Source organism: Pollicipes pollicipes, unplaced genomic scaffold (assembly GCF_011947565.3).
Source record: "Pollicipes pollicipes isolate AB1234 unplaced genomic scaffold, Ppol_2.1 Scaffold_7231;HRSCAF=8579_pilon_pilon_pilon, whole genome shotgun sequence".
Lineage (NCBI taxonomy): Eukaryota > Metazoa > Arthropoda > Thecostraca > Pollicipedomorpha > Pollicipedidae > Pollicipes > Pollicipes pollicipes.
Genome location: NW_023597034.1, coordinates 19,949,399 through 19,961,541, shown reverse-complemented (window position 1 = coordinate 19,961,541; position 12,143 = coordinate 19,949,399). Strand labels below are relative to the sequence as shown.

The following is a 12,143-nucleotide window of genomic DNA, read 5'->3' as shown; positions in this document are numbered from 1 at the left end:
AAGTTTACGATTGTACTTAGTAACTTACCTGGGCCATGTCTAGAGGGTGCTGAAGCTATCCTGAGCATGGGTGGTGATGCCATCTTTGCTGCGGAGATTCCACGGTGATCGTATCCTGTTACCGTGAGTCCATGACTTGTTGTCTCCTGGCATGAAAGTGTGACGCTACTGTCTGGGGATCCCACCATGATAGAGGTGGCTAAAGATGTCAGTCACAAGTGATGCCACACTTCCAGTTTTCCAAATATCTGTCTGCGTGTGTGTGTGTGCTTATTGCGGATGCCGTTCCGGTCCACCGACTTCCAGCTCGTGCTGATAAGCCTCGGCTCCGGAGTCGCTCGCTGACCTGACTCGGAGCCCCTGCACAACGGAGGCCGCTCGTGCTGATAGCCCCCGGCCCGGAAATCCCTTGCTGACCTCGCCGCTTCTCATAAACACCATTCGCTTCTCGAGTGATATTGGGGGAAGTTCCCACATCACAGTAGTGCAGGTACGTACAACAGACGCGTACACTTATGACACGACGCCACGACGCCCGCACCACGGCGTGTGCGGTCTTTGATTATGGACAATATGGATGCACCCAGATATGGACTATGGTAGCAAACATTACGCGATGCATTGTTGGACAGCGTTCGGCACCCAAGAGCAGGGTCTCCAATTTGCCCCACTTTAGGGGGTGAGCTCTCAAAAATTGTCAGCCTGGATATTAGACCTGAGGCGATGAATAGAGGAATGGCCTCGAGTCCAAAATTACTGTCGGAGCGGGTTCCACGCCACTCTTATTTATGCAACACTCTTGTTCTTGTCCCAGAGATACTCTGACACAGGCTACATTCGTTGGAAGTTAAGTACCTGCATGGTCCATAAATTATGCTATCGAACCAAACCAAAATGGCCGCCATTCACCAGCGGCGCAAAACAAGCTACAACGCAACGAGATCTGAGCGCACCTTAACAGACTCGAAGGAGCCTGAGTGACCTAGTCGAAGGGCACCAGTCTGCCCCTGGTGCCGGTGCTGACCGAGACAGGCAGAATTTGAGCGGACGCTATCTTCGGTCGCGTCTCGCCGCTGTCGGACACCATAAGGGCGGACCGTGACGGACGGGACCCGTGAGTAATGTGAGCACTGCTGGCAGCGGCGGCGCCCGGCACCGTGCCAGTTCAGAGCGGCGCTGATCAGGTGCGCTGCGCATCCCGCCATCATCTCTTATCACGCTCTCGCTGAAGCCTGTGACGGGAGAACGGAGTCAGACGCCGGCCTTCGGGACGCTTGGTTCGCAGGGATGTTACGCTCGTGAGACGTCGGTCCGCGGAAACAGACAACCCCGATACAGGAACAGATAATCAGCTTTTCGTCCGGCGGCTTTGGATTCATCGTTGATTGGTTGTAACACAATGACGTCGCGTGACGTTGCAAACAAAATATAAAGCGATCTGTCGAGTGTACGAGCCTTTTGTTTCCAGTATTACATGTGGAGGTACGAAACCTATGTGATCATATTGAAAACACAGAGGGTATAGTTGGGCATGCATGAAAAGAGGTTTAAAATATATTAAATCAACAGTGCAAAATATATTAATCCACAGTACATGCTCAAACTTATGAAAATCATCGAAATCAACAGTAAACACAGCTATTAGCTATAACGGAGAACGATGAGCAACATCGCTACGATCCCACTGACCTGAGGTACTCCTGCTGAGCCTGGTGCTGGGCTAGTAGGGACGAGTGCAGCGAGGTGGGTACCCCGTGCGGCAGGGGCAGGCTCAGCCGCTCGCGCTCCAGCAGCTGACGCTGCATGTGCTCCTGAGCAGCGGCGTGCGCCGACAGCTGTTGGCACAACAGCGACGTCAGCGGTACCGGCCGTGACATCACGGCACGCCGGTCGTGACGTCACGGCACGCCGGTCGTGACGCCGCGGCGCGTCGGTCGGGCAGCGCCGGGCCGCAGCCGTGAAGTTGACTGGACGGGTGCAGGGCCGGGCGGCCCAGGGCCTCGGAACCAGCTGCGCCTGAACGGGCCGCACATGATCGCGCGGAACAGGCGAGATGAACGAGCAACCAACGGAAAGGACGAGCGTCTTTCCGGTGAGCTTAGGGGTAGAGCGCTGGGCGAATCAGAAGACCCGAGTTCGATCCCAGCACGTTCACGGAGAAATCCGGGATGTAACGTACCATGGCTGAAAGAAGCCGAGCACCATACAGTCCTTCTCAGGGCCCAGCAGCGCCGAGCAAAGCCCGGAGCATTAACTGGCCGAAACGTTATGTTCACATCACTACACCAGGCGGGAACGATAGTCCGAACAGCTGTTATATCCCACAAACCTCGCAGGTCCATTAATTCCATCTTGTTCCACCAGCGCAGTTTAGACAGCAGCTACAACCCGGCGGACACGGTCAGCGACCGGTGGGAAGACAAGCGAACCAGACACACGAAGGCTACACCCAACCGCGCACCAGATGGGTTACGAACGTCCCTAACTCCAGCACCGGAGCACAACGGCCCGTCGCCTCGGCGCAGAGCCTCACCTGCACCAGCTGTTCCTCGTAGGAGCGCGGTAGGCCGGCCGGCGGGAACAGGCCATGGAAGGGCGGCTCGCCGGGCCGTGGCGGCAGCAGGCCGGGCCGCGGCGCTGGGAAGCCGGCCGGGCCGGGTGGCGGCAGGCCGGCCGCCGCCGCCGCCGCCGCCTCGCCCGGGTGCACGTGCAGGTGGGTGTGCGCGTGTGTGTGCGAGTGTTGATGGTAGTCGGGCGGCAGCAGGCCGGCGCCGACCATCTGCGCGCCGAGACGGTCAGCCGGGTCCGACGGGGGCAGCGGCACGCCGCCGCCGGCCAGGCGCGCCTCACGCTCCCGCTCCATGGCCGACATCACGGCCGGCGATGGCGGCGGCGGCGGGTACAGCGCGCCCGGTGGCGGTCCGAACAGCCCCGGCGCCACCATCTGCCGCCTGCCGCGCCAGGGATCAGGTCACGTCAGGTCACGGCTGTCCAGTCCTCCAACAAGCCAGATCCACAGGTTCCGTCGCACCCATCGATCAAGACGACACTCACCGATAAGACCTCAGCCGTCCCATTCTAACGACGAGGAGATCGTATGAAGGTAGCGAATCATTGAACGCAGGGAAGTGAAAGAATCCAGTCATGGCAGTACCACAAGCACCAATGGGAAGCAAGTCCCCGCGATTTTTTTCCACGTGAAGGCCTGGTCCGGGCCAAGAACCGGTCATCGCACAGCGACCACCCACCTCTGCATCTCGAGCCAGTGCGGGTCGAACGGTCGCGCTCGTAACATCTCCTCCTTGAGCCGCTCGTTCAGGTCACGCTCGCGGAGCTCTCGGATCTCGCGGTCTCGCCGCTCCAGCATCTCCAGCTCCATCCTGAGGGAGCGCCCACGCGGCGTCGGTTGGCAGCAGCGTCGGCGGCGTCCACCCGTGCAGAGCCGATCCCCATATGGCGCACTCCCCCCCCCCCTCCCCCCCCCCCCCCGGACACAGCTGGTGTCTCAGCTGGTGCCTCTCCTGGACACGGCCGGTGCCTCAGCCGGCGCCTCTCCAGAACACCTCCCCTGGTGCGGCGCCTTCTGAAGGTCCGTGCTGCACAATACTGCAACGCTAACTGACGAAGGCAGGACTGGACAAGGAAATATAGACCAGAGCCAACACGGGACAAGAAATGGACAAGACCCAGCACGGGGCAGCCACTGACCTATCCCTGGGGTACATGGCGCCCGGGTGCAGTCCGGGGGCCATGGCGTACGCCGGCTCCATGTGAGGCGGCAGTGGGAAGCTGCCGGAGGAGAAGACGCCACCAGCGGGAGAGCTGGCCGTCCTGCTCGCGCTGTACTCGCTGCAATGGAAACGCCACGTCAAAGCCAAAGCCAGGCTGCCACAGCCCGCTAATCGCGTCCTTTGATTGGCTGCGGCCGGGCCTCTGCGCAGACAGAGGCTGTTGGCTGCCGGGTGGCGGAGGGATTAGGGGATCCTGTAGATATGAGGTGCCCTGACCGGCGCAGATGGTGATGGGGAACGGGATGACACTGCCGGGGCATGGGGCACGGAGACTTGTCTCGTTGTCAGATACGATAAAGAGGACTAGAATAAAATATACGCCGACCGTAGGTTTGTTATAAGCAACAAGAAATGCGAGAAAATAAGACAAAAAATACCTGGTCTTTTAATAACATGACCCGCAAAAATGATTCTGACGTTTCGCCTATCAGAACTTACGCTTCTCTAACATTAGGCACCTCGTTAGACCCAGCGACGCCCAGTTTCATCGCATGAAACAATAACCATGCTCAACCATACATTGTGCCACATGCCTTCAGACACCAGGCCGACGCGCGAACGACTAATGAGACCTTCGACGAGCTGAAGAGTCCAGTGAGCCTACTTGTCAGCGCAATACCCACAAAGTAGCCACCTGTACAGACACCGAGGGACTATACAGGCAAAATTCCTTGGAAGTTGGCTTGTTGGCCATTCGGGTCTGATTGACTTTCTTTATAACACATCATGCAACTTTTTACTATCTTCCTTCCATTGTCGTTCAGGGATGGTCACAATTATAGGCTTTAATCATACACGAACCTGGCGTCACACAAAATGTATGCATGCGGAAAAGCGACGATTGTACCGATGACCGCTGAAATGTGAACGCGTCGGCCAGTCCACATACCACACCAGCAGTCATCGCGTCGGCCAGTCCACATACCACACCAGCAGTCATCGCATCGACCAGTCCACATACCGCACCAGCGGTCATCACATCGCCCAGTCCACATACCACACCAGCGGTCATCGCATCGACCAGTTTACATATCACACCAGCAGTCATCGCATCGACCAGTCCACATACCACACCAGCAGTCATCGCGTCGACCAGTCCACATACCACACCAGCAGTCATCGCATCGAACAGTCCACATACCACGTCAGCAGTCATCGCATCGGCCAGTCCACATACATACATAGCGACCAATCCACATGCATACATAGATATCAGCATAAAACAACCACAATCAGATTGCAACCAGACTGGCGGAGGCTGGCGGCGGGTGGGTGGGGGTGGGGGTGGGGGTGGGGACGGACCTGCGTCTGACTGTCATAGGCTCGGCCGGCCGGCCGGTCAGCCGAACCTGCTCTCCTGGGAGGCCGGACGGAGGGCGTGGAGGCCCCCTCTCCCGGCCGGACGGGTCCTTGCGCTGTGGCACACAGAAGAACAGTGTTAATGCGAGGGGTCACCGCAGGGGCGGCTGACATCTGGAGAACGATCGGATGGAGTGGAATGACAACGTTGAAAGTGTAGAGAGGCAAACAATGTGACAACAATGTGGAGTGTGGGCTGGAGTTAAAACGATGTATCTACGTCATTAGGCTCCCCCCCCCCCCCCCCCCAAGCATGTGACATCTCCCGTTACATAATACTGCCGTGTTTAATCGAAAAACGAGTAGGTTAGTCCATTAAGCAAAAATTCGAAATTGTAAACTAATCTCACAAAGTATGCCAGAGGCATGCATCAAAACAATTGCAACAATATTCGGCCCCATGCCCTCGTCAGCGATGTCATATTGCACGTGCTCCATGCGCGAGCAACACCGCCGACCAGGACAGTAGTCGGTTCCATACCGAGACCAAATACATTTTTCGTCATGATCTGCTAGTTCATTGATCATATTCATTGATCATTCAAAAAGTTGAAAAGGGGTTGTTTTGGTGGAACGTAAAGAGAAGTAATCATGCTAAACATTATAGCACTATCAAGTCATGACAATCTAAACAGCGCTTGGTATAAATGTAACCTGTTTGTTCGCATTGGTCGCCTTTAATCACCATGTGCTGTTGTGGCTGTTGCTGCTGTTGCTGCTGTTGTTGCTGTTGGTGCTGGAGCTGCTGTTGGCGGTCCCGCTCCTCGCGCTCCTGCTTCTCCGTCTGGCGACGCTGGCGCTCCTGCCGGCACCGCAGCAGCTTGCTGTCCGGCACCGGCTTGAACGTCAGGTCGGTGCGCGCGCAGCTGCTGGCTTCGCCTCTGTTCCAGTGGCGCAGGAAGATGGCGCTCTGACTGCGGTGGCACTCCGAGTCCTCCACTACCGGGTCGGGGCTGGCTGGCCGCGGCGAGGCCGGGCCTTCCTCGTCCGTAGGCTGCTCGGCCGCCGTTAGAGTCGGCGGCAGCGGCTGGCTGGACGGCGGCGAGCTAGCGGGCGCCGTGCGGGAGTTCGGCGCCAGTGGCGGCGCGAGCGCGATGACCGAAGCGGCGGCGGGCACGACTGGCGCCAGCCGCCGAGCCGGTCTGTGCCGCCGCCGAGTCGACCAGCGGCCCCGACGTGCCCCCAGTGGGCGGCGCGGCCGCGTCAGGCGGCCGCGGCCAGGCCATTTCCGCCAGGCGGCCGGTCGCCTCCAGCCGGGCCGTCGGCGACGGCAGCGCCGGCGAGCCCCTCTCGCGGGTGTCACTTTTGCGCAGGTCGAGCGTCTCGTCCGGTGCACCGGCGCCGCCCAGAGAAGGACGCGGCGGGTACCGTGGCTGCGCATACGGGTACGGGTACGGGTACGGGTAGCCGTACAGGTGGTGCGGCGCGGCGGGCATGCGCGGCGGGCCGGCGTACAGCGGCATGCCCGGCATGGGCGGCATGCCCGGCATAGGCGGCATGGGCGGCTGCGTGCGCAGCGTCGCTGGCGGCGGCGCCGACACCATCACGTGGTCAGACGTCCGTGTGGTGGTGACGGCGACGAGCCCGAGCGCAGCCGGCGGCTCGGACACGACGGCGGCGCGCGGCTCCGGCCCCTCCCAGGTGACGCGCGGCTCTTGTTTGACGGTGGTCAGGTTTTGCGGCTCGGCGTCCGTCGGCGGAGACAGCCAGCGGCGGGCCGCCTGCGCCGCCTCAGCATCCAGCCGCGCCACGTTCGGCTTCACATCGGTCTCCGGCTCCGGCTCGGCCGCCGACTCGGGCGCGGCCTCGCTCGACTCGGGCACGGGCTCGGCAGCCGCCGCCTCTGGCAGCAGACTGGCCTGACCCATTTCCGGTTCGGGCTCTGACTCAGGCTCAGGCTCAGGCTTTGCCTCCAGCTCCGGCTCAAAGTCAGGCTCCGGCTCCGGCTCGGGCCCCGGTTCAGGCTCAGGCTCAGGCTCAGGCTCAGGCACAGGTTCGGGCTCCGACTCCGGCTCCCGCCCAGGCTCCGGCTCCGACCGCGGCGGCTCACGCTGGGGCGACATCGGCCGCGGAGCCGTCGCCGACTCGTCCGGCTCGTCCGGCGCCGGCGACGAGGCGCGAGACGAGGCGAGCTCGCCGTCGGCTGCCTCCTGCTCGCTGGTCGAGTCGCTCAGGCTGTCGTCGCCGGACGTCTGGCAGACAAACGAGACGCAGAGTTAGAACGAGAGGGCCGGGCAGCACGGCAGCCGGTCTAGACCGCGCGGCTTATCGAAGAACTCGACTGGACCACAGGGATGCGGTGGTGCGCGTTGGTCCATTGCAATATGCGGAGACAGAACGTGACTGTACGCCACCATTTTAATGGTAACTGACGTTTAAGGGCCGAGAGGCTCATTTGCCACGTGGGTCAGCTTCACGGCTGCGTCCTATCTGGATATGAAGCATAATAAACGGCAGAAAAAGGGGATGCCGAACCTTACAAGGCCGACAGATAATCGTGGTCGGAACTGTCGGTCTGGTATATCGGTATGTCGGTTACATTTATGACGTTCGCATTTATCACGTTCATGATAAATTGGAAATGTAGTGAAATTGCAATACTGCAGAAGAAGAGGTCGCCTCATCCAATAGTTCTCGCGGAAGGACCCTGGGAATATTGCAGCACAACTCACAAATAATCGCGATAGCTGGTGCTGGAAATCGCATACCGGTGCGCTCAGTGATTTGAAACATACACAAGCCCCTTAAAATCATGACGCGCAAGGCCGTGGCAAGTCACCGAAGCCACGGAATATTCAGTTAGCTGACGTAAAAACAGGCTCGCCCTCCAACCTTTCTAGTAGCCGCTAACACAACCGATAAAACCAAACGTTCTGCAAACTGTTTTCGCAGGATGCCAAGACACATTTTCCGACCACAGCTTATCTGGAGCATTGGACGGACATAAATGATAAACGTACTTACGCGACACCGGGTCGTTCACCACACTTAAAGCCGCCGCCGGCGCATACCACACCCGACCGGCGAATGCCAGCAGGGGCCGCGGAGGAGGCCGTCTCGATCCGTACTCACAATGGACTCAGGACTCACATTGGCCAGCAGGGGCTGCGGAGGAGGACGTCTCGATCCGTACGGAGCGTCAGGACTCACATCGGCCAGCAGGGGCGGCGGAGGAGGACGTCTCAATCCGTACGGGGCGCCAGGACTCACATCGGCCAGCAGGGGCGGCGGAGGAGGACGTCTCAATCCGTACGGGGCGCCAGGACTCACATCGGCCAGCAAGGGCGGCGGAGGAGGACGTCTCAATCCGTACGGGGCGCCAGGACTCACATCGGTGGCGCGGCGCCGCTTGGCGTCGATGCCGGCGTCGTCCGCGCGGTCGGCCGGGGCCGGGCGCTTGGCGACAGGCGCCGACGGTGGCGCCGCCTGCGAGGAGGCCGACCGGCCCTTGTCGGAGGAGCCGCTGGAGCAGCTGCTGGCCGTGTCGGACGGCGTGCCGGCCCGGCTGCGACTGTCGCGCCGCGAACGCCGACCCCGTGACTGAGGGCCCAGCGTGGTCGCGGGTCACAAGGGCGAGCGGCACATTGCACGGAGGAGAAAACGCCCGAAGGTCACGCGGCGGCATCGGCACAGTGAAAGGAAACATAGGAAAATAGGAAAATAGCAGAGCACAAGGTTTTTGACGTTAAAAAGAGAAACCGTAGGGAGTCACACGGGCCAAAGCCACGCAGAAACGACACTTCAGGGGACACACAGGGTCGTCGGCTAAAGCAGTGATGCTGGGTCACAGGGGACATCAAACACGCCACATTCCAGCCATCAAATCGTCTGTTCACGATTACGCGGCGACAAGGCGACATGTCTCGTGGCAACCAACCATCGGCAGATTGTACTTCAAAAAGAGCATAAAGAGGACGTGAATAGACAAACCAACGCTTCTGGGAGCTGGGCGTCCCACCAAGTCAAAGGCAACGTTCGTGTCGTGACTCTCATGCACCCTTCAGAAGCTGACCGTAGTTGACACCCTAGCCAACATTGCCCGGTTGCACACCAATTCTAATAGTCTGACACTAAATACAGTCCAGGCGGGTTTTTACCAGCTCTTTAGCACGTGTCCTGGTGCGCATGCGTCCCTCCTCCTTGACGGCAGGCAGCTGCAGCGGCGCCTGGCGCGGCTCTCTGAGCGGAGGCAAGTCACCGTACTTCTTAAAGTGCACCCGACACTCTGTGCACAGAAGCACGTGCTCCTTGCCCGCGTGGTGCCAGCCCTTAGACGCTGAAACGACCGGAGACGCGTAGTGAGGGGCAGGCCGCCCTAAGGTGAAGCGACCCGCACGGGTGCAGTACTTCATCTGACATCTAAATGTAGAATATGCCACAGTCGGGAGGAAGACGGCGTTGGGTTCACGTCATGTTGCAATCGTCTTTCGATTTCTTACAATGCATTCTAAGTGAACCGCATCAGTGTTAGCACGAGAAAAGACACACCAACCATAACAGGTTCTTAGCCCCGACGTCGCGATAACGATGGCCGCGTTGTGATGTTCGCTCCTAACGCCCTGGGCCGTCAGGTGGCATTACCATGCCTGCCAATGATATACAAATGACCGCGCGCCGTCAGGGCGTGATAACGTCACACCGCATTACGCCGCGGCCAGTGGCGGGCGCTCTGTCGACCCGCCGGCGCCCACGGCGGGAGCCCCGACAGCGCCGCCGCACTCCGGAGCAGGCCACTCTGGCGCCGGCGTCGAGCCCACTCACAGACGGTGAAGCAGTGGCGACAGTGGTAGCCGGACATGTCACGCGTGTTGGAGTCGGAGTCGTCCGAGTCGTCGTTATCCGCCTCGCTGGTGGAGCTTAGGTCGCAGCCGACCGCGGCTGCGGGTCAGGGCAGACTATGAGGCGCGCGAAGGCATGCTGATGCGCAGGCGTCACCCGCCGAAGGACGGTCTCCCGCTGCAGAAGGCACCATACCAGCAGAAAGTTGGGAGTCCCGGTGTCCGCACCAGCCGCCAATAAACGAATACCGCCTCTCCCACAATCCAGTACAGCAGACTGACAGGACTGCCGCCGTCCGTTCCGGGAAACGAAGGCCTGTGCACACCCAGCTGACGGCCGTTCGCCGACTGACCGGGGTCCTCGCGCTGAGCTTTGCTGCCGGTCTTGCGGCTGCGGATACGGCGGATGCCGTTGCTGCGTCGGTGTCTGGCGATGTTCCGCGGTCGGTTGCCCTGAGCGCCGGCCGTCTTCTTCCAGAGATAGTAGAACTGCACCAGCTCGCTCTACGGGGTACAGGCCAGGGCCCAGCGTTACACCGCAGCACGCGTGTACCGGGAGCGGGGCAGCTACGGGCAGACTCCGCACAATAACGCGCTGCAGGTAATGGTGGACAAATGGGAGTCCTCGATAACCCAGCTTGCCGCGAACCACTATATGAACACGAACAGAAACCCGCTATGGACGCAAAACAAAGATTTGCTCAATTGACATTCACTGTTTTGTTTAGTCTTGTCCTTAGCTGACTAAACCAAATAATATTGTCATATCATGCGCAAAAATCTGGTCTTAACTCTCTTTGCTCGCAATCAAAGACGCGACCAAGGAAAATGTGATGGAACTTTGACTACGTATCTATGGTAGCACACAACGGGAGTTTAAAGAAAAACAAACCTAAATACGCAGCTACATTTTGATACGACTTCCTAAAAGGACCGTTTAATTTCTTTGATCCAACCGGTCACTGATTTTCTTACCGTTTCCTTGTGAGGGACCAGTTCCTTCTTGATCCGGAAGAAATTCTTTCCATATTGACGAAGTCCCTTCACAAACTTCTTCTGTAATAACAGCTTGTTACATATGGACTCGTTTACTGACACCAATCCATTAATCAGTTGCATACACGCACGCACGCACACAGACGTGCATGCGTGCGTGCGTGCGTGCGTGCATGCATGTGTGCGTTGTGGATACATATCCTTTATATGTACGCATACAGCCAGGCACTAAAACGCTTGGATGCGCAAGAGTGCCTGGTATCACATATGGCGCTACATGCACAAATGATGGAATGCCTCGACAGCAGCTGCCTTCCGCTCAGGCGACAGCCTGACTCTTCATACATAACGCTGAAATTGGCCATAAAATATGATGATCTAGTCATCAAACGGAAACAATCGCCTCTCTTCAGGACGATCGACCTGCACCACGGTCCACATATACCCCTGCTTGACAGCAGCCCCAAGCCCTGCTGGGGTTCCGCCCACATCCCACGCTAGTAATGGCATGTTCGAAAACATAAGAAAAGCTATTACTAGGCAACGAATATTTGGCCTTCCCCACCAAGAACAAGCACAATCAGCTTTGAGCCTAATTAGCGGTTAGCTTTGATCTCTCCTCGGCCGAGGAAATAACCCGATGGTTCGAATACCAAAACCAGATCGAATGATCAGCTTTTAGCCACACGCTTGCCCAGCTGGGCTGCAGCCGCTGTCCCTGCTGGACTGCTACTTCCCATTCCTACCATACTGCAGTCGTTATTCTTACTGAACTGCAGCCACCGTCCCTGCTGGACTGCAGCTCCGCCCTCACCATACTACAACCGCCGTCTCTGCCGGGCTGCCACCACATCCATGCCGTACTACAGGCGCTGTCGCTGCTGGACGGCATCATACACAATTAAAGCCGTTGTCCCTGTTGGACTGCAGCCCAGACCCCCTCCCCCTGAACTGTAGCAGATGTCCTTGCAGGACTGTTGCCCAGGCCCTGCCCCTCGACTGCAACAGATGTCCCTGCTGGACTGCAGCTGCCAGCAGCGCCTGGCCCGGCTGGCGCGTGTGCGTACCTTCTCGTCGTCGGCCCAAAGTTGGTGGACGCCGGCCGGTACGGGGCTCCTGACAAGCGCCTGCAGCGCCTGACCCTGGTCGTAACCGGCCTGGTGCAGCTGCAAGCGCACAGGCGCGCGGTGAGACCACGTCGGCCGGACAGAGCGACCGC

General features: G+C 59.0%; 1 protein-coding gene and 1 long non-coding RNA gene across 2 annotated transcripts in view; both read right to left on the bottom strand.

Annotated features, from left to right (window-relative positions):
* Nucleotides 1-443: 443 nt before the first annotated feature.
* On the bottom strand, nt 444-2,629 carry LOC119109089 (uncharacterized). The gene is made up of 3 exons (XR_005095391.1): nt 2,534-2,629; nt 1,690-1,835; nt 444-1,232 (listed from the first exon to the last, which is right to left on the bottom strand). It is a non-coding gene; the product is annotated as an uncharacterized LOC119109089 (long non-coding RNA).
* Nucleotides 2,630-3,226: 597 nt separating this feature from the next.
* The window catches only part of LOC119109818 (arginine-glutamic acid dipeptide repeats protein), a 58,880-nt gene continuing 49,963 nt past the window's right edge, over nt 3,227-12,143 (bottom strand). The window contains exons 6-15 of the mRNA XM_037233571.1: nt 11,992-12,090; nt 10,904-10,984; nt 10,282-10,432; nt 9,912-10,028; nt 9,248-9,426; nt 8,657-8,690; nt 6,454-6,672; nt 5,897-6,089; nt 3,709-3,849; nt 3,227-3,380 (exon numbers count right to left, since the gene is read on the bottom strand). Of these exons, the coding sequence (XP_037089466.1) occupies nt 3,227-3,380; nt 3,709-3,849; nt 5,897-6,089; nt 6,454-6,672; nt 8,657-8,690; nt 9,248-9,426; nt 9,912-10,028; nt 10,282-10,432; nt 10,904-10,984; nt 11,992-12,090 (1,368 nt within the window). The remainder of the gene's footprint in view (nt 3,381-3,708; nt 3,850-5,896; nt 6,090-6,453; nt 6,673-8,656; nt 8,691-9,247; nt 9,427-9,911; nt 10,029-10,281; nt 10,433-10,903; nt 10,985-11,991; nt 12,091-12,143) is intronic.